At 46.9% G+C, this 21,649-nt stretch overlaps 1 protein-coding gene across 2 annotated transcripts; it reads right to left on the bottom strand.

The window, feature by feature from the left end:
* Window positions 1–3,066: 3,066 nt before the first annotated feature.
* Window positions 3,067–12,261, bottom strand: fgf18a (fibroblast growth factor 18a). 2 transcript variants are annotated; one of them, XM_034598562.1, is made up of 5 exons: window positions 10,639–12,261; window positions 7,017–7,056; window positions 6,688–6,868; window positions 4,889–4,995; window positions 3,067–4,764 (listed from the first exon to the last, which is right to left on the bottom strand). In XM_034598562.1, the coding sequence occupies exons 1-5, from the start codon at window positions 10,668–10,670 to the stop codon at window positions 4,492–4,494; spliced, it is 633 nt and encodes a 210-aa protein (XP_034454453.1). In that variant the 5' UTR covers window positions 10,671–12,261; the 3' UTR covers window positions 3,067–4,491. The 2 variants fall into 2 exon arrangements, with proteins under 2 accessions (XP_034454453.1, XP_034454454.1); XM_034598563.1 differs by having other exon boundaries at window positions 6,688–6,865.
* Window positions 12,262–21,649: the final 9,388 nt, after the last annotated feature.

The following is a 21,649-nucleotide window of genomic DNA, read 5'->3' as shown; positions in this document are numbered from 1 at the left end:
TGTGCACTGGTATCTGGATGGAACATGAGGAACGTGGTTGTTCACATCCTAGATTGTGAAAGCATGTGTGTACAGTTAATCATCTCGCACCAACAAAACCTGGGTGAGGTGTTTTCTTGCCTTAGAGTTTGTGTGAATTGGAGAACTCCACGCAGCGGTTTTCTGAAATCGGGATGAGATCTCGAGGTTTCAACATCAATTATTCGAATAGAAGTTGGTAGAGGGCACACCTCTGCTAAGGCCCAACAGTCCCTTTTTTTAAAATTGAATCAAGCTGCACAATCACAGATATCAGTTCCCTTTTTTCACTAAGATCTGGGAAAACTGAAACTCTTGAAAAAAAACGCTCTCACGATATTGAAGAAAGGAGTTGGATCTGCCCCCTTGATCTGGATCCACACCAAATGTAATGTTTTTCCCTGACCCATACAAACCACATCCTTCCACCGAGTGTCGTGGAAATCCAATCTGCTGTTTGTGTAATCTTGCAAACAAACCTACGAAATGCACAGACCTGTGGCAAAATGGAAACCATCTTATATAGGTGAAGACAGGATGTAAGTCTGTTCTTTGAGTTCTGGTTGTTATGGATCACAACATGAACTTTAGGTGGGTATAAGTTTGTCTTCCTGTGAGGAAGGGATGATCTGCATTCCACAATAAGTTTCATAATGTTAGAACATGTTTGATACAAGTTTTTAAAAAGTCTGTTTTTGTAAAAATGAGACAAAGTTAATTGAATTGATACAAACTGGCACTTAATGACATTTCCCACATTTTGAACCTTCATCAAGGTAGAATGAATTTAGACTGTCAACATTAAATGTTAATAAAAGTGTTCAACTGCAGAATATTTTGCTTCTGTGAAAGTCAAAAGTTGTGTGAAGTAAACCTTTCTAAAGACCAGTTTTCATCAATTAAAAAATATATTTTTCTCTTATCACATCTTATATGTATTAAAGCAAATTGCCAATAGCGACATTATGCACCTGTCGAAAAGACTTTCCAGTGTAAATTTCACAATTTAGACTTTCCTAAAGCCTGGTACATGTATTTAGTTTGGCCACTAGGTGGGAGTATAAACTCAGCTATCTCCTCCAGTGTAATATGTTTATGAGACTTGGGCTCTCGGTGTTTGGAGTCTAAACAACCTGTTACAGTAGAACACACACTCAGTCTTGTAAACACCGTAATCATGAAGGACCAATGTGTGTTTAAAATCCTCGATGTGATGCATTTACAGGGTTTGAGCTGTGCAGTGCGTCCGCCCGGTTCTTGTACAGTGTGTAGTCTCTCTGCTAGGAGGAGGAGGGGAGTTGGCCGGCTGATGGGGGTTGGTTTTCAACATTTCTGGGTTTAGTTCAGTATAGTAGAATGTTTTAAATTCTGGGAATAAGTTATGTGGGATGGATTTGTGCTTGGTGGAGCACCATTAGTATATGATGTGTGTATGTGTTGGATATGGGTGTGTGTGCTTCCTCTGGGTCTGTGGGATTTTGGCCCATAATTCCTGCAGCTCTCAGGTCACAGCTCCGTTCTCACGCACATATTTGGCATTCCTTCCCCGACATGATTACCATACACCTTCCACTCTGGGTTTGGCTATGCGGGATATTTCCATCATTCCGGGGTGGAACTGGAGCAACGTTCCAGAAATGAGCAACTCACCCCCACCACCTCCCCTACCCCCTAAAACCAGTCTTCTTTATCCCACATCCACACCTCGATTCCCTCCCACCCCACTGTCCTCTTTATACACCCTACTCCCCCCCGGCACAGATTCCTGCTGCCTTGCAATGGGAATCCTCCGGTACAACCCTTTTTCTCCCCCTGAGTCAGCTGTTTGTGTCTGCCGGCATGATTGGGTCATTTGGCAGCGACATCTCTTCAGTGACCTCCTGCTAGGAGAGGGAAGGAAGGGGAGGGGGGATAAGAGCAGGACAGATGAGACGAGAAGCAGCCATGAAACTCTATCTAACTACTGCACGTTTCCCTTCCTCTTTTTCGGTCTGACCCTTTGTGCTGCATATTCTTGGCCTAAACTTTGGTAGATGTGGAGCTGACTGTTGATTTTTGCACAACAGTCGGGGCTCGACAGTTTTTCTAGGCAATTTCACGGGGTTCCTGAGCGAGGCCGGTCCACCTTAGACTTGTGTTTGTCATGTAATTTAATACACCAGAGTCGAACTTCAGTGACTACCTCACGCCAAACCAACAAGAAATATGGAAACTTGAGAATCCATTCTTCTGTGGCCTTTCAGAGTCTGCACCTTGTCTCTATTACATATCTGCCAGTCTGAGAACTTTTCCCAGACAATGAATTGTTGTGGGAAATGCAGAATTTAATAGTTTCAGACTCAACTAATACGTCGTAGGAAAAAGAGTTATTGTCCCGTGGTACTTGCCTGGAGAAGATTTTCAAATCTTTGATATAGTTTTCTAACATGTTCGAAGCCAGCTATGGCTGCAATCAAGTAATTTAAATATATATGTATTTATATATGTAATTAATCAGTATCTATCTTTAAAAATGCCCCAAAAAAAGACAAATATATATTAGGATTGGACAATAGGGATCAAATCTATCACAGTAGGTGTTTCATATAAAAATAGTTGATATATATATTGTGATACAGTAGATTTTCTGTAGTGGATAATGAAGTATGATTTTGCTGCAAAAATCCTGAACATTGCCACAATACACTCCGACTCACTGATTCACATTCTCTATTGTATGGTACGATCTCTGGTGGTTAGATTGGATCGTGGTCAATCATCAAATTGCCCATCTTTAAACCCTCATTCGGCATAATAGCTTTTGAATGCTTGTTTTTCTTGAACCAATATTCCCAAACCCAACGGAAATCAGTTGTTGATTATTTAAAACGGAGAAAAGCATCAAACCTTCACTTTATAGTAGATTTTTTAAACCTAAACTCCTAAATATGAAAAATGTCAGATTAACCAGTAAAGCCAGCCGAACACATCTGAAGCAACTTGCATGTCTTGTTGATAGAAACCAGTATGAAGAAGAAACAATTTAAAGAGGCGTGGAGACACAGGAAATGTTTCTGTAAGGTTTACTGAGTCGAGAAAGACTGCTGCACACAGAGCTGAAATAAATAAATGAAATAATTTTATCATAATAATTATAGTAACCATCATATTAAGATTGCTTATTTAGGGTTTCTGTCTTCTTTTTTTATATATATAATATATATAACTTTCAATAAATTGTTCCCTTTAATATTTTTTCTCCTGGGTGTATGCATGAGACTTTGGTTTGTTCCACTGAATGTCCTGGTAGCAGCACTCTGTATCCAAGATATCGCACGGGAGCATCATCCCCTGGGTTGTTTCTATAGCAATGATGCTAATTGAGAAGGCACCCTCCCCGCCATGCTCGTCCCTTCGCTCTTCACCCGCCGCACCTATAAGCGGAGGGCATTGTGTCCTTGGGGTGGTGGTGGGGGAACGTGGGGGAGGAGTCGTGAAGAAGGTCTCCAGTTGTCTTTGGTCGGTTGTTGGTTTGGTTCGCTGTGACTGGCTGGCTGTATTTGGTGCAGCTTGTTTTTTTTATACATTCCAGTTCCTAAAGCTTCAGTCCCTGCGGTGAGTTGTCACGGGTTCATGCAGGGACTGCGTGGTCCCTTTCCAGAGTCCCTTGTGATCCAGCTTCACTCATGGTTGTTGGTGCACTCACTCACTCATTCACACACACACAAGCACATGCACAACCGTACAAACGTTTCCTCGTCCTCCTTCTACAAACATGCATTTATTCAGTAAGACACTCACTCGAGTCCTCTTGTCACTCATCCTTCCGCTCGTCCAACAGTCTCACTGGTTCCCACCAATTTAGCAGTGAGACAAATAAGTGCGTCACATGTCAACAGTCAATTATTGGTCCATATGATCCGCTGCGCAGACCACTCTATCCCTTTGTCCACTCTGCCGTTTTCCTGTCTTCTCCTTCTTGCTTTCCCTTTATCCGAAGGCTAAGCACCCACTCTCTTGTTCAGTCAGTCGTTCCCACCCTTGTTGCCTCTGTATGGTCCAGTTGTAATCCCGTACTTGACAGTGTCAAGCTGGTCCAGAACAGGAGATGTGAAGGCCTTGAGGTTTTTGTGGTGGGGGGAATAAAGGCCTTTGTCGAGCCTGGGAGTCTGGCTGCCCTTCAGGTTTCCTGTCAGTATTTCTGTCCAGTGAACGGAAGCAGACCAGGTCCAGCCATGGACTGGTAGTGCTCCAGTTGGTCCAGTAAGGGAACTAAAACTGAGAAGAATGATCAATAACTAAGGGGCTGTAGTGGCAAATTAGTAGGTGTAAAGCTAAACCCCGTGAATGATTCATCAAGTTTCTGGTCAATGTTTGTCCCAACAAAGGGAGGTGTTGAGTCATGTGTGATAGAAGTGATGACTGGGTTAGCCATTGGCAGGCTCAGGTCAAGGCTGTGGACGACAAGACAGCGGGTGCTAGCGTTAGCCACTACTAGCGGGGTCCAGTAGCACGCACCCTCTTGCCCCGCTTGCTGATGGTGGTGAAGCGGAAGGGGGTGGTGAGGTCGGGCTGCTCTCCGGGCGGGAAGCGCTTCATGAAGTGCACGTCCTGCTGGTTGGGGAGCGTGTGGGGGCCGCGGCGAGGACGCCCTCTTTTAGTGAAGCCCACGTACCAGCCCGTGTAGCGCGCTGACATCAGAGCTGTGTAGTGGTTTTCCAGAACCTTTTCCACAAAGACGCAGTCTTCGCTTCGATTACTGGCCTTCTGAGAGCGCAGAGAAACCACACACACATAGGGAGAAGAAAGAGGAAAGAGAGGCTGGTCAGGAAACTGGTCGGATTCGATTTGCTTTTTGAAGAAACACGTCTCAAGAAAAAAGAAGTCTCACCTTTCCTACCAGCTTGCCGCGGCGGTTCATGCACAGGTAGAAATTGGTTTCTTTGCCCCGGATTCTCACCTGGCTACCAAAGGTATCAGCCTCCACTACGAGCTGGGCTTGTAAAGGGACAGACAGAGAGACAGACAGACATTAGAGCCAAAGGCAACACAGACAAATACAGTACTGTGTGTGTGTGTGTGTGTGTGTGTAAGGCTGTACCACAAGATTAGGATAATACAAATTTAGAGATTGTTTAATTTCCACATCTAAGTATAAACTTTTACACATTTACAACATCAATGTGTTTGACACTAATTGCTCAGATTACCAGCGACCGTTAAATCAGATTTGGCTTTTAAACCTGATGAGGCATTCACATCGAATCTCTGTTTTCGGATTCATAGTTGCTATTAAATGTGTCGATAAATCCCAAACAGATGTCAATGTCTCTGGCTGGACAGATGGTTGTCAGATAAGCCCGGTCACACACATGGATGTGAGGCTGCTGACCACAAATGGACCTCGTAAAAAAGATAACATCCAGGAGTAGACGGAGCACGGTGAGCCAAGAGGAGCGGGAGAATGGAGCGCCTGCGATACTATTGTTTTAAGGTGCGTGCATGTGTTTGCGTGTAGCTCGGTGTGTGCGTGTGTGTGTGCAGGTGCATACATGTTCATCCTTCCAGGCAACACTGCTCCGCCAACTATACATCTTCAGACAGCGCTAGTGCCTGTTTAAAAATAAATCCCTAAAATGGTTCCTACATGACCTTAGTCAACAAAGGGGTCAAGAGAAATCAATACCTCCCTCCCTCTTGCCCTCTTCCTCTCTCTTCCCCCAACTCTCTTTTCGTCTCCCTTCTGCTCCTTCGCTTCATGTTTATACCTTCATGCATGTGCTCCTTCTTTTCTTTATTTTTCTTTTTTGCTCTTGGTTTCCCTGCAAAACCTTTTCACAATCAGTCAGTTTAAGGTGGCTTTTCTGTGTTTTTTTCGAGTGGTATAAAAATCTGACGGGCCCTTGCATCTATGATCCCATCTCGGGCTTGAAGTGGTGTGAAGAGAAACCTGACATGTTTGTGAATGGAACGGGATGTGCAACATGAGCTGGGGCATGTGCTGGGCCACATACAGAAACATGAACTCCAGCTGTACGGCTTGTATGTATGGCTTTCGACTGCCCATTGATTCTGTGTGTGGTTTAAGAATGGGTTAGACATCATTACAGGCGGGGAGAGGAGGGGGAGGGAGAGGGGGATGGACAGAGGGAGTGTTAGAGGATGGAGAGAGGGGAGGGAGAGGAAGCCTGCTGTTTTAAAACCAGAGGAGACAACAGGGAGGATGAGAAATCAATGGTGGGATCGATGAAGGAGATGAGTTTCTAACACTCGCTCCGACACTCTACCTGCTGGGCTTCTCCCTCTAACTCACACTCTTTTTTTTTTTTCACTATCACCTTTTCTTTCTCTCTTCCTTTTGCTCTCTAGTGAATCATTGAGTCAGCAGCCAGTCGATGAGGTCTTTGTACTCCCAAGACAAGCTCCACTGCCCCTCTGCCAAAGCCTGGGGAGGCATGTGTGTGTGCTTTTGTGAGTGTGCACAGTTGCATTCTGTATCCGCTCATGCATGCACTTGGTCAACCTTTAAGTCTTTGTACTTGCAGCCGTTAGATTGTGTGAGGGTGTGTGTGTGTGTGCAAGTCAGCGTCTTTCTCTGTGTGCATACACTCGCATTCGCCAAAGCGTTTCCCTGTGTTCTACTGTGTGTGTGTGTGTGTGTGTGTGTGTGTGTGTGTTTGTGTGTCTTACCATATTTGTCTCCATCTTCTCCCCTGGCGCTGATTTTGCGCCCCAGCACCTGGACATGTTTACCGCTGGTGCGGCTGTAGAGCTGGTAGACCCGGTGGTGTCGCCGGCTCATGGTGTCTCGCACCTGAGTCTGGTTCTCCACATGCACGCTGAAGTTGACTCCATCCACACCAAGTACCTGCTGATAACACACACACACACACATAGACACACCCAGAGATACACACAGAAGATACAGAGGTTCATTAACAGGCTTAAAAAAAACTCCACGTACAACCAACATACAACTTATCTTACAATCACTCTTTGTCATGCATGTAGACTCTAACCTGTAATGGATTGCACATCACCAGCAACATCTGGATACATCTGGAAAAAGTAGAAACAGATGAGTTTAGAAATATGCAAGCAACATTGAATGCTGGACCAGTTAGGCTTGACACCATCGTTTCCATCTCTTTCTTCTCTGCCGTTTCTCTCTGCTCAACATCTCTTTTCCTTATTGGGTGATTACTCACACCGCTGGGTGTGCAGCTGGCACAGCGACTTGACATACAGACCGGCAGATGTCCAGGGATCAACAGACAGACGACACCCACAGCACTGTTTATAGTAACGCTACCAGCCTTCTGTCCAAAGCTATTTTCTGACCCGTTTGTGACTTTCGCAACGCTAAAATCTGGCCTCCAAATGACCCGATTGGACTGTGGCGAAATGGCAAACATACCGAGACATCTAGAATATGTTTTGGTTTGGACATCTGAGGGAAACGGCTGGCTTATTTGGCTGCTCTCTGTATGTAGACAGCTGGGCTGGACTACAGGTGTACACTGTGCTGTGATGTGGCTTTGGAGCGCGTTGGACTGCGGTTACATTTATAGATGCTATGAATAAGTGAGAACACGAGCTACCAAAATGTGCGGAAAGATAATTTATGGAGGAAACAATCGGTGAGGAGTAGTCATGGCGATGTTGCAGACGGAATCCATTTGTCATGGATTGTACATGAACTCTCTCTCTCTATTTTCCTTACAAACTATCTGAACACTTTGACACATTAATGGTAGAAGCAGCTGGTTACAGTAACAATTAAAATTCTTCTTACTTTAGCACATTGCTTAATTGAAGTTTAGACCTTGACCTTGGATATATCAAGTGTTATTTACAGCTTTAGTGAGGGAGTGATTGTGTTGTGCAAATTCTACTCTGGCAGTCCTTGAACTGCTCTGAATTAGTGGCTGAAGACTGGATGAAGTTCAGAACCAAGTGTGTGGGCTGAAAAGCAATTCTACACATTGTGTCTTTCCCCACCTCATCTTTTGCTATCTCACTGCATGCCTCTTCTCTCTCTCTTTCTCTGACTCGTTGTCCTCCCTCTCTCCTCTACTTTATCTCTCGCTCTCTGTCCACTCTACCTTTCTCCTATCGTTCCCTGCCTCCCATCTTCCTTTATGTTTGGGGTTAGCAGAATGACTCCTCCACACTGTCATGGGCATGCACACAGATGTGCAGATGTGTGCAGGGCGTGCGTGTGCGTGTGTGTGTGTGTGTGTGTGTGTGTGTGTGTGTGTGTGTGTGTGTGTGTGTGTGTGTGTGTGTGTGTGTGTGTGTGTGTGTGTGTGTGTGTGTGTGTGTGTGTGTGTGTGTGTGTGTGTGTACAGGAGGAGCAGGCAGCTGACAGCTGGGCCAAAGCAAAGACATACGCGCTGCTGAGAGAGGGAGATAGCGAGAGAGGTAGACTGAGAGGTACACAAAGGGATAGGGAGAAAGCAGGACAGAAGAAGGGGATGGTAGAATAAATAGAGGGGAGATGAAGCCAGAGAAGGCTGACGGCGAATGAAAGACATGGGAGATAAAATCTGAAAGAAGGGGCAGATGCACAGATGTGAGACGGAGGAGAAAAAGGACTAAGGTTACATCTCGAAGGCAGGAGGAGAAAAAAGGGCTGAATGAGAGACAGTAGTGTAACCACTGAGTGTGGTCTGGCCTGAGAAGTAGACAAAAAGATAAATAATGAGGAAAGAAGAGGAAGAGAGTTCAACTCATGCACATCGTAACACATGTCACTGCCTCTTGACTCACACACACACACACACACACACACACACGAATGCGCGCACACACACACACAAATACCATATACTCTTGTTTCCTCTCTCTTCTCCCTCCTTCTCTGTTTCTTTCCCAGTGTGTTGGCCCCTGAGTCCCTCTAATAGATGCAGACATCCCGGGCATTGCAGTAAAGTGTTGGCCCTCACATTTTGCCTGCGCAGCCGAAAAAAACCTGAGCGCCTGTGCATTGTGAGGACTCTCAGCTGTTAAAACACCCCGGCTGCACTGCCGCCGAGGACACTGCAGGAAAAGTGCCTCAGCACTGGATTCCCCCGCTCCCACAAAAACCACAGACACTCCATATTATGCCAGCCACAGAGAGAAAAAGAGAGGAAAGAGGGGGACAGGATCGGCCGGGGGTGGGGGAGGGATGAGAAAACGAGAGAATAAAAGATCGCAGGGTAAAAGTCGGGGAGAGTAAAGGAGGTATGGAGAGAGGGAAAGCCCGGTGCACCTTGGCCGGCTGCCAAAACAAGCAAGGGTCTGACATCATAAACCTGCGTCCCAGCAGATCTACCATATGGACGCTGCGGTTAGACTAGCAGGCCTCAGCACTGAGGACTGGGCACCAGCATGGAGTGAGAGCGGTCGGCCTGGTGGGACTCAGCACAGAGCAGTGGTTTCAGCTGTGTGTAGCAGTGGTTAGCGTGGTAGGCCAACACTGGAGCAGTGGGCTTCGGCACAGTGCAAGACTTTCAGATGTTCAGCAGTCGGCCTCGGTGCAGACTAGTGGTTAGGCCAGTGGGCGTGTGAGTGGTATCAGCAGTAATAGGGCGTATGTTGGGGCAATGGTAAGCGATGAGGAAGACCTCGACACGGAGCTGTGGTTTTAGGAGTGGAGCAGGTTGCTGTGGCAAAAGGCCCTTGGCTTTTTTTTTCACCGGCTAAAAAACTTGTGATCAATTTTGTAAAACAGCATGTGGATGGAGTAAAGTGTCTGTGGTAAAACTGATCGGCAAGAGGGAAATGAATGGAGAGATGATTGACTCTGGTAGACCTAAACCGAAACCAGCAGACTAAACAGTGAGGCTGCTCTCTTCAGATACTGCCAGGGGCACCATCATTCATCAGTCATTAATTCATACTTTTTATCGGAGCAAGTATCTGTGGAAAAAGGGGTATGGGCAAGACAGGAAGACAGATGTGGGTAGTTAGGTGAGTAAGTGGAGAGACTGTGAGGGAGACAGACGGAGAGGGAAAGCCAGGCAGACACCAGCAGCAGCAGCACACACCCTGTCCAGGTTGTGTGAGGAATGAGAAGTATCTGGAGATGACTGCCATCTGGGAGAAGTACAGCCGACACAAAGAAAGAAAAATAAATCCCTTGGCTTTTAACAAGACACACCTCGAATGGGCAAACTCAAACCCCCGAGTCTGTATCCTCCTCCCTTAGATTTGCTCTTGGCACTTTATCATTTTCCTATCCCACTAGATAAAGCTGGTGTTATTTGACTCAACTTCTGAAATATTTTCAATAGGAAAAAAAAAAGAGGCATTTTCTTGGCGATGGGAAAATGGTCTTCTCCAGGCCAGCTTGGTCATCCCTGAAGTAAGTGCAGATGGTGATGGAGATGTTTATGGCAGGTTTTATGAGTAACATGGCCCTGACTCTGACCCAGTGACCTTGAACTGTCAGCCAATCAAAACAGGGCTTTCCATGGTATGTTTTCTATGGGGACTGATGGGGAGTGACGTAATCGTTAGACACTGCAACCCTCCTCTCCATCATCTTCATCTAGCTATCGCTATCATGATACAAGTTTACACAACTGATGACAGAGATAGGACCAGAGTGGATGCATGAGATTAGTGCGTGATGAGGTGATAAAAGTGACTTACAAGACGGTCAGCGTGGAAAGAAGGGGCCACATTGCTTCCCCCCTCCACTATGGAACTTGGCCCAGAGACAGTCTCCTCGCTCGGTCTGAGCCAGTCCGACAGTCCGGAGAGTTCCCCTGCGTGGTTCGAATCCGCTGGATGTTGGGCAGAGTCACACAGTCAGACACTCCCGTTGGCATCGGCGGCGGTGTGCCCAGGTCCCCCCGGCGTAGGTAAACGTGCGGGCGCGGGCAAACTGAGGTGTGAGGCCGGGGTGAGCGTGCCACTGTGACCGCCGGGCAACCTCTAACAGCTGTCCAGACCGGTGGAGACAGATGGGCGGGGGAGCAAAGGGGGGGGGAGGTTATAGGGGCTTTAAACGCCGCGCGTCCCCGACGAGGAGAGGAACAGGTGAAAGCGCGCTCACGCCTCACAGATAACCAACTCCAATCGACCTTGTTGACCCGCAGAGGGACGCTCGGCCCCGTGGACAGCTGCGGTACGCGCGTAATCTCCTGCGTAATCCAATGCGTAACGTTTCAGAGCAACAGCAATCTTCTGATCTCCAACTGGAATTCTGCGGTAGGTGAGGTGATACAAGAAAGTGGCGGAGAGTTCGTCCCGGCGCAGACACGCAGGTTTAGTCCCAGCAGAGCGGGGCCAGGAGCTGTTGGATGTGGGGTACCTGGGCTGGCTGATGGAGCAAACGGCGAGCTGGAGACGGGGGCTCTGCGGGCGCAGGGTAGTGCAAGGCGCCCTCTGTCATGTCTGCTCCCCCACGCTGGTTCAAAGGGTCTGTGGCTCAAGTGACACCGACCGACACTGTCCGGCACAGAGGGTGATAAGGTCCCGGGGCGGTCCAGCTCAGAGAGGTATATGGAGAGTGCTGAATGAGAATGGGAGGGGATAGTAAAGTGGAAAGAAAGACGAGGGAGGGAGGGGTGGCTGGAGAGGATGGGAACAGCTGTGACTGGGTGGCGGACTCAGCCACCCGCGACACGGCGAGGAAATGACAGCCGCACTTTGCACCTGATTTTCCGGACTTCCCCTCTCGCCTCAGCCGCTGGTTACCGCCTGGCTGCAGCAGCAGTCCTCCCTGCGCCCTCTCGACACAATACCAGCCAAAACACAGCACGATGACATCACCTCCGAAATGTTTGAAGGGGGGAAATGCAATCTGATCTTTTTATTTATTTTTGTACACGTAGAAAGTTTAGGCAGTTTCTCTGAAGGGGAGGAAAAACACGAAAGTCTCTCCTCGTTCCGAGAAAAGGGGGAAAAAACGAAGTCCGCTGCTCAAGAGGGGAGAAGAGTCGAGCTCGCCAGTTTCTGAAGAAATACAAAAAAGTTAAAAACGGGCGCTTCTGGGAACGTGTTTACCCCAAAATCACTGTGACAGATCGAGAGGCAGTCCACAGCCTGCAGCGTTCCTCTTCACCTTACGTCTGCCTCCCTGTTTCATTCAGACACCATGGGGAGAAAACGCAAGAAGAAACCCAGCCGTGCGTTGTTATCCACTCCACTTGTGTTGTGCAGATCCTTCTCCCTTTCAGGAAAAAAAAAATCCAAGGTTTGCTTCCACTAAAAGCTCCTCTTGAAGGGGGGGCTGCACAGGAGAGGCGCGTCGGCAGGCACAGACCTCACTCCAAGAAAAACCAGAACAAGATTTTAACAGACGCGGATCAATCCTCCCTCCCTCCCTCCTCCTCCCTCCCTCCCTCCCACCCCTCTCTCTCTCTCTCTCTCTCCTCTCCCCACTCTCTCTCCCCTCACACACACGCACATGCACACTTATTGGATCAAAATGGGATTAGTCAGTCGCTATGCGATGCCGACCAAAGTTACACTGCAAAAATATCCATCCTAACCAGTGTTCCGTCCTATGTGAAAAACATCTGGTTACGAGGTGAGATAATTTCACTTGTTTACAAAGCACAACCCAACTTGTTTCTATCATTTCTCCAGGATCCAGACAATCCTTTTTTTCCCCCTCTGTCTTGTTCTGTCTTGTTTCAACTAATATTTGTGTATGGAAATTCTTAAAACGAAGTAATTGGAAGCAATTAGGGATGATGTCATGTTATCGGGAGGAATTCACTTGTTTCCAGAGAAAACGATTTTAAACTGCGCGTCAGAGCAAGTCATCTCTTCAACGTGTCTCAGGCCGACAGAGAAGGTGGCAAACAAACGGTTATACGTTCATAAAACAAAGACACCTGCCTCAGTCAAGTGAACATCTGTCTTAAAACCAGCCAAACACTCCCTGCCCTCCGCTATCTCCCCTGAAGATAACCCCACCCCTGCGGCCTCAGTGGCCCCGCGCAGGGCGCACGGGGCGGAGGGCAGCGCGCTGTCTCCTGCACACCCATTCGGAGTCGCCGCGCTTTCAAGTGATGTATTTTGACTCCCCGTTTCATAACTTTTGAGTTAGAACTTAAGAAGGAAAAATGAAACGGAGAACGAGAGACAGTCGGGAGGGCGGTATGTAAGCACGGACACGGATCCAAAACGAACATTTCTCAGGGATTTCGGCAGCAACGCCCGCTCTGCGCTCCCAAAAAACTCCCTCTCACCGCCGCACAACCGCAGACGGTCAGCCAAGCCAACACAACACTCCTGCCATACCTTTCATTCTCACACGCACACACACACACACACACACACACACACACGCACGGGAAGAAAAATAATAGAAGGAATGAGAGTACATTTTAGCGTGTGTGTGTGTGTGTGTGTGTGTGCGCAAGCGTGCGTGCATGTGTGGTGGAAGTGGGAGGGGGGGGGGGGGGGGGGGGGGGGGGGGGGGGGGGGGGGGGGTTGGCCTCATACATCAGGGACAGTTATCTTGGCTCCAAATGTAGGCTTATTCTTTTCAACATTGTACTTTCAAATCAGTCGCACACGCACCAAAGCACACGCACGCCCACAGACAGACTTGTGCGACTGGACAGGGTTGAGCTGGGCTGGGTAGGGGTACTGTGGTTGAATGCCTTTCCAGTCATGCTCCATAGAAAAGCCTCTGGCCTTCTTTCCTACTACTGGCTCTCGCTCTGTCTTTGCACCTGTGTCTGTGCTTTTTTTGCCGCTCACTGCACTGCTGCATGGGACACCAGGGTAAATGTTGTGGAGAGGGATTGGAACCACATTCTGGTGATAAGGTATGGGTCTGTCTGGTTCTCTTAAGCCCAGATGGAAGGGTTCAGGCCGGTGGCTGCAGCAGATCTCAGTGCAATGGGAGAGTATGAACCGTATAACTCCATTCACATACTGGGCTTTTAAATTAGTAACCGATTTATAGAAAGAAAGGTTTTCCAAAAAGGATCCTGATGCTAAGAGGTTCTTACACCAATCGTAAATCCATGAGATTTATGCTACACAAAGATCCTTCAGGGAAACGAGAGCCGGTGTATATGAACTCTGATTGAGGCTGAGGTGCCAAAAGAAAAGAAAGGACAAAGAATAAAGGTCTGTTCTCTAAAAGCCCTCCCTACAGTAAGTTACCAAACTATTCTCATTCTCTGTCTTTTTACGAAGTAACTGACTGCCTGCTGTTTCTGAAGACCTGATGATGGACAGAATGATCAGCAGGTGTTTGCGCTTGCAGATATACAGTATGGGATTAGATTGAACTCAATGATGCTTGGCTTTAGAAAAACATTTTTCTTTACAATACGCTCAAAATAAGATAAAAGTAAGACAAAACTGAGATAAACGGACCAGCCCCCCCCCCCCCCCCCCCCCCCCCTTTCGCTTTCTCTTTCCTTCATCACTCTTTCTCTCATACATTCTCTGTCCTCCCTATCTGTCTCTTTAATCTCCCGGCTGTTTTTTATCTGCTCCCTCTGTCCCTCCCTCTGTTTGCAGTCAGCATATTGATTGCCCATGTCTTTGCCTCTGCAGCTCCTGCCTATTGATCCTTTGCTAACACACACACACACACACAAACACACAAACACACACACACACACACACACACACACACACATCCATGGAAGTCCCCTTCCCATTTCCACATACTAAAGGAACTGTCTTACTTTGATGCAGACAAAGTTTGCCGCCTTCATAATTCACAAAAGCACACACGTGGATGCACTCACATGTGAACACAACACACAAAGAGGCACACACTAGGACACGTATTTTTGCATATACCCTCGATTGTGTTGAATAGACTTGGCATTGATGGACGTTATGCCTTTGTGTTCCTCTCTCTAGTCATTAAAGTGAGTGAAAGCCATGTGTGCGTGTCTGTGGGAGCGTGTGTGTGTGGATGTGTGTGCGTCTTGGGGCCTTTAAGCTGCTGTAGGTCCAGGCCCAGCAGCTTTCTCTGTGCATCCCTCTCTCTCTTTTGACTGGGCCTGCAGGCTTCTTCATCCAGGGAGCCTGGTCAATATGGCCATTCTGTCTAGCAATTAACATCGATCAGTGCTCGTCAATACCGTCAGCACCCAGACAAAGACCCAGGGTGCATTGCGTGTGCTTGCCCTTTCTCTATCACAGTCCAACAAATCCCCAAACAGCACTCTCATTATATGAGGGCATTCTGGCCTGACCCCAAGGTCACCGTGGAGGAGAGGCATGGTGTGCTGGACTCTATGTTATGGGTGACTGGAGTGGAACCTAATGCGGAACTGTGAGCCACGGGCCAGTTGTTGCCTCATGTTCTTGTGTGTGTGTGCGTGTGTGTGTGTGTGTAGAGGTGCGGGTGAAGAGTCAAGTGTAGATATGCTTTGGTTTGGTTTTCAAAGACAAGTTGGCAGACAGGCGATATCATCCCCATGCTGTGTGCTCCAAAGACTTCAACACTTTGAAAAACTTTGAACGGTATAAATGCAATCCATCATCCTGGTGACACACTGAGCAGATATTGGGGTTTCAGATGTGTCAAGTGCAGTGGATTGTGTTCAATTAGTTTTCTCCATAAGGTATGGGGCTGTGTATGTGTGGATGGGAGGAGGGACAGCGGAGGCAGGCCTGCGGGATCTCTGGAGGGGGGGTGGGGGGAGAGCGGCTTGTGGCTTTGATTAATACCTGCAGACATGGGCCTTAAACCTCGCATCAGATGTCGAGATGACAGCCTAACATTGGTCTCTGGTATAGATATTCCAACTCTGTTAATCACGGGCCAAGTTTAAACTGTTCCCCAATGTGTAAATGTATGAGACACTTAATAAAGTCCCTTTGATGACAGGGGGGCCCATGCAAAGTCGAGGAATGTGTACAGTGTGCTGTGCTTTGAAATGAGAACCTGTTTGCCACTTGTCCGCGTCTGGGAGATGAGAGAATCGACAGCTGCAACTAAGCAAGGGCAGGAATTAATTAGTGGAGCAGCCATTTGTGCAACAGTGAGCTCGAGTGAAAAGTGAGATGAAGAGAAAAGCTAAATATTGTTTTTATTAGCGGCGATGTTGGTGGTGCACAGCCTGCTCCCCTCGCTCGCTTAGCAAGATTAATCCTGTGAATATGAAAGTTTACTCTCCTCTGTCCCGGAATCCATTGCAGCTGTTGTCTCTATACATAGCCCAGCTGAAGCACTGGAATAACTTTAATTTGACACTTTCAAGTCGGATGGTTTGATGCTGCTTTGGACGCGTGTCAGGGTAATTATTCATGTGATCTCGCCTGTCATTGTTAGGCCAGAGCCTGGTTTTACAGAGGGAATCGTGCCCAGGTAGTCGTGTTCCTCAGGCTACACCTGCCTTCTTAGCAGCATTCATGGCACGATTTTCATTCTGGACCTGATTCAGTGGATTCGGGAGTTTGTCATTGTTGTGGATAAGAATTGCCAAAATGTCTCATAATACAAAACATCTGTGCCTTCCAGATTAACCGAGTGCATAATACTGACCTTAAATCCAGCAACACATGCAATCCAGCAGCTAGGCTGTCTCATCTTCGCCTCTGTGCCATCTGGCAAGAATGCTGCTGAAGTTTGGACGGTCCGCATTGATGAAGCGGTATGTAAAAAACATAAAGACATCAAACTTGGAATGAGCCATATTTATGCACCTGGATCATATATCAATGTGATCAGGAACTCTTGACAGAACCTCGTGCAGGGGCCAACTTTTCAAGAACTTCTGACCATCCCAATAACTAAGGCAGGGAAATAAACGCCAGCAGCTACAGGGAAAAACAGAGAGTTTGATCTCACATTTAGATGCACACAACGGCTTTACAACAGGAGTGGCACTGCATGAATGGCAGGGGCCGGTGAGTGCGCTGCGCGAGGATGTACAACGTAATTGCTTCTGACCAATGAGGTTGTGCATAAATATGCAACGCCGAGGGACTGGGTGGATGTTTGTTTAATTATGGTCCTTGTGGTCGCGTGTGTTTGGTTGAGTGAGAGTGTCATGACCCTCAGTGACAGAGTGTGCACAGTTGAGTGTGTGAGGTTTGTGGCTATGGTGTAAATGGTTACAAATATATATGCAAAGATTGTGTCAACTGGGGATTTTGCATAAAGTTGTACAAGTGTGTGCTTTATGGCTGCAGGATGCATGTGTAAGTGTTTGTGTGTGTGTGTGTGTGTGTGTGAGTGTGTTTGTGAGAGAGAGAGAGTCATCCTGTGCTCTCCATGCATAGTGATGTGAAATGCAGCTGTGGTTTGTGTTGGACACTGATCCGGCATGTTGTTTTTTTTTCTTCCTGTTTCATGTTCAGGCGCTCAGCGATGGAATCCATGAGCATGGTAACCTTCACTCCTGTCATCTTTTCTGTTCATCTCTTCCACACCCCTCCCTTCTAGTTACCTTCCCCTCCTCTCCAGTAAGTGCCCTTATAACTTACATCCTCCTCTCCGCTCTCCTTCGTGCCGCTCCCGCTCCCGCTCGCTGTGTCCATTTCTCTCATTCTGTTATTTTCCCTCTCCCTGGCCCTTTAGCCTTGCCACCGGGCAGAGGAGGAACTGTAATGTTTATGAAACCCTTTAATGTGCTATGTAATTACCCTGGCAACACCTCCCATCATTACTCATGCCAATAAAGTACCTTTGAATTGACGTGTCAGAGTGGGAGAGTGAGAAACAGAGTGAGAAACAGACAGAGAAAGAGAGAGGGGGGCATAGCACACAAACTTTCCATCATTCACCCCCTTCCAACACACACATAAATTCCCCCCCTCCTCTCCCATTAATCTCTCCCCCTTTCTTGTCTTTCCTCTGTATCCGTTTATTCATCCCCGTTTTTGTCGTTTCTTTAATTCTTTCCATCTACAGCTCCTTCCTCTACCTTCTGCATCCCCTTCTCTCCGGCTCTCTGTGACTCCTGCCAGATGCCCAGGTGGTGGTCAATTACAGCGCAACTCCTTTTGCAATAACAAAAGCATTCTTAAAACTTGCTCTGCCAGGCCTATTTTGGGAAGGCTTCTCTGCATGTTGGGAACTGGGTGAATGGGCATGAAGGAGAGGGTGGTGGGGGGGGGGGGGGGTTACACTCTTTACACTAAAAGAGTGTAAACAACGATGCATAAAAAGTTATGTTCATCTATGCAAAGCATTTCCATATAATTATAATATACTGTCGGTTCCAAAGGTCTAAGACCAATAGTCATGATACTTTAATGTTGCCTTTATTTCAAATGTAACAGTTATTTTCTATTACTAATGATGCCCCGATGATATCAGTGATATTTACATAAATTAACTTGTCTTATTTGCTGTATCCCCCTTTTGCCTAAATGTTAGCTGGCATGAACTCCACAAGTTTGCTTAAAACCTGATAACCCACGTTATCCCTGTGTAATTTCTACAGAGCTTGTTGTAGTGATTTTAGATTTTCTATTATACAATTGGCTTTCTTTGATCATTGTTGTACTGCGTCACAGAGTGCTTATCTTCGAGTGCTGCCATAAATGATCAATGGTTGAGGTCAGGTAACTCTGCAGTAAAGTCCATGACCGTCAGGACTACATCTTCTTTGCGTCTTCAAGTACTTCATTCAAAGTTTTCATGTCTCGAGGTCACGCTCCTGCTGCAGATATGAATCATTCTCCACAAAGATGCAAACCAGAGTGTACGGCATGTCTCTGAAGAATGGAGTGGTATTTCTCCTTGGTCAGGGTGCAGTCAAATTCAGTGCAGGTGTCCAACTCTAGAACAAAACATCCCCAGACTTTAATATTCCCACCAACATGTTTCACTGTCAGTTTGATACACTGCAGTATCATTCTCTCTCCTGTTCGTCTACTTACATACACCCTCCTGTTACTGCCATAAATCTCAAACTTGGAATCGGCAGTAAACAGGACTTTTTCCAGTCATCTGCTGTGAAATGCTGGTATTTCTTAGCCCACCCCAAGTGTTTGGCCTTGCTTCCCCTCCTGAGAAGTGGTTTAGAAACTGCTATTCGTTGTCTAAGACCACTGCATAACAACTTTCCTTTGACAGTATGTTTGCTTATTGGAATTGTGCATTCTTTTATCAGTAAATTGTGTATGTGGTTAAGTCTCTTTTCCATCTCTCAAGGAGATAAGTTTGATGAATTGATTTTCTGATGCTGCTGTGCCTTTTTGGTCCGCCTGATGGATACAACTAATCCAGATTGTGTGGAATTATTCATTGTTCAATGCTCTGCCCCCTCAACAACCTTCTACCTTCAATTCGCAGAGAATAACAATTCAACATGTGACACTTTCACTTAGTTCTGATGCAGGTTTTCTCACTTGCACAATGCCACGAATGTGCACTGATCTGATCTGCTGGGAACTGGAGACAGCTTTATTTATAACAGGTGGCAGTTTGAGTTTCTTGAACGGGCCTCTGTTGAGTAGATCAAATCCACCTGAGTCCCATCTGATCGCATGCTTCAGTGGAAGGGATACAACTCATGGAAATCTGACCTTTTGTATGAAGGAGTTAAGTTGTTCAATGCCCCAAATTTGCTTGAATTTCAGGGCTGACCTAGAAATGGTCGGAATCCAAAGTATTTCCTTCTCATTTTACGTGACATAAATTGTGTTTTTAAATGTTCCCAAATCCTCAAAGTTTCTGATTATTTCCAGGTTTGCATGAAAACATGAGACATTTTCAGTGTGGTCTCAGACTTCTTGGACCCCACTGTACTCCGAGCCTCTTACAGCAGTCCCTCCCTTTCCAGCGCACCCACCCATGCTAGTCCTCTGGTCACCATACCTCCCACTTAGACAGCTGAGGCCCTTGGCCTTATTGTGTTAGCACTTATGCTAAGTTCCCTAGCTTTCCTCTATCTCTACTGTTAATGCTCAAACCCCATTTGCTGCCTTAACGTTTGGCTTTTACCATAATTCCCTTTGCCCACCTTTGGTTCATCTGCTGCTGTAGCCTTAACTCCTCCTCTGCCCTGGCAAAATCCTCATTTGTAAGACAAATATTATAACAAATTAAACAGCTAAACAACGGGTGGGTGTCTGCCTGACGTCAGCCTGCATTTCATTAGCAATCGCTAGGCTAACACGTTCCATATGGAGGAGCCTGCAGGGTAGCCCCCTGCTGCCCAGCCCAGCATGGCCCAGCTCAACTTGGTTGCCACAGTTGGCCCCCACCCTCACTCTCAGTCAGCCCCCAGTTTGGACCCCATCCGGGCCCCCGCCATTATGTCATCTTTAATTTGGACTTGTCACACATCACCTGACACCTACCCCCGTCATGCTGTAACCTTTTGTCCCACTGGAGCGAAAAAGGCTCTCTCCCTCTCCTTTTCTCCCCACTTTGCCTGTTGTTTTATTCTCCCTTTTCTTCTCAATCTTTCTCTCACGCCTTTTCCCCCCTCACTCACACTCGCTCTGTTGGCTTCTGTCACTTTATCCCTTTTCTCTCTTCAGACTCTCTGCTCATGAAAACCCACCTGCCTTTCCCCTCTGCCCTTTGTTATTCAAACTTAGGTTAAAAAATGTGTGTGTGTGTGTGTGTGTGTGTGGTGTGTGTGTGTGTGTGTCTGTCTGTGAGAGAGAGACAAGAGCACATGAAACAACCAAGACAGGAATCTGATGACACCTCTGTTCAGTCACCCATACCCCCTTTTCCCAGACCCCTGACAGATGAGCTGAATGACAGTGATGTATGGGAAGTGACAGACAGCGGGAAAGTAAAGCGTTCTGGAAAGAGCTAAATTATAGCACATGACAGGATCCTGGAGTCGGACCTGTGGGTTGGACAGAACGGCGGACTTGTGGAGTGCGTCGGGGCCCTGTGGCTGTCTCCTGCGATGGAAATATGGAACATGACGGATCTCTGGGATTTTATCGGAGAGGCAGAAGGGCAGTGAAGTAAAAGATGAGAGGAAACATGCAGATAAGAGAGGATTCGCAATAATGAGAAGAATATCATGTGTCCTCTCTGTGTACGTGTGCTGTGACGATGCTGTGTGTGCATGCTGTGCACTACAGGTGTGTTGCATATGTGATTTCGTCTGTGTAGGTACTTGGGAACACAGCCTGTGCGGTTGCATTTACACACTTGCCCTCTCCTGGCCTGTGTAATCATGTGTGCTTTTATGGCCTTTGTGCACCGGTGTGTGTGGGTTGCCGTGCACACCCATGTATGTTGCTGGGTGTCTCTGGTACCCGTCCCTCATCGCTGCTCTGTTCCCCCAGGTCTCTGCTGTTGGCTCCACTCTCCTCTCCTGTTCTACTACGATGCTGTATGCTCTGCCTTATCCCTATTCTACATTATTCTATTCTTTTCTATTCTACTCTATTCTGCTGTAGAAAGGATGACAAACTAGTGCAGTTGTAAAGAGCTAATGTACATATACAGTAGTATATTTTATGATACAGATAATACTTTTAGGTTTGACTGGTTTAAAGCTCACTGTGGCATTGTTGGATGATTGCACATTGCAGTCACAATAAATCCTCGAGCTTTGAAAGCTCTATTTTTACATCATGCAAGTCATAACTCCTTTCGCTTCACAAAATGAATGAATCAAGTAGTGACAGCTGGTGGACGAGCATTTGGTTAAATGATTATCTTCATCATTCAGCTCAGTGTATTCAGCTTGCTTGAAGGAAAATGTTTTTTATTATGGAGTAACTATTTTGGACTCTAACGGTC

The sequence above is a fragment of the Hippoglossus hippoglossus genome, chromosome 10 (assembly GCF_009819705.1).
Source record: "Hippoglossus hippoglossus isolate fHipHip1 chromosome 10, fHipHip1.pri, whole genome shotgun sequence".
Lineage (NCBI taxonomy): Eukaryota > Metazoa > Chordata > Actinopteri > Pleuronectiformes > Pleuronectidae > Hippoglossus > Hippoglossus hippoglossus.
The sequence above is the reverse complement of the archived record's forward strand: the minus strand, read 5'-3'. Positions and strand labels throughout refer to the sequence as shown.

Bases quoted from the DNA above. Each gene is read 5' to 3' on its own strand.
- fgf18a (XM_034598562.1), bottom strand. From the start codon at position 10,670: ATGTGGCCCCTTCTTTCCACGCTGACCGTCTT. The intron at 6,869-7,016 runs GTTAGAGTCTAC...GTGTGTTATCAG, and splicing joins TGATGTGCAATCCATTACAG to CAGGTACTTGGTGTGGATGG. The intron at 4,765-4,888 runs GTGAGACTTCTT...CTGCGCTCTCAG, and splicing joins GCGGCAAGCTGGTAGGAAAG to AAGGCCAGTAATCGAAGCGA.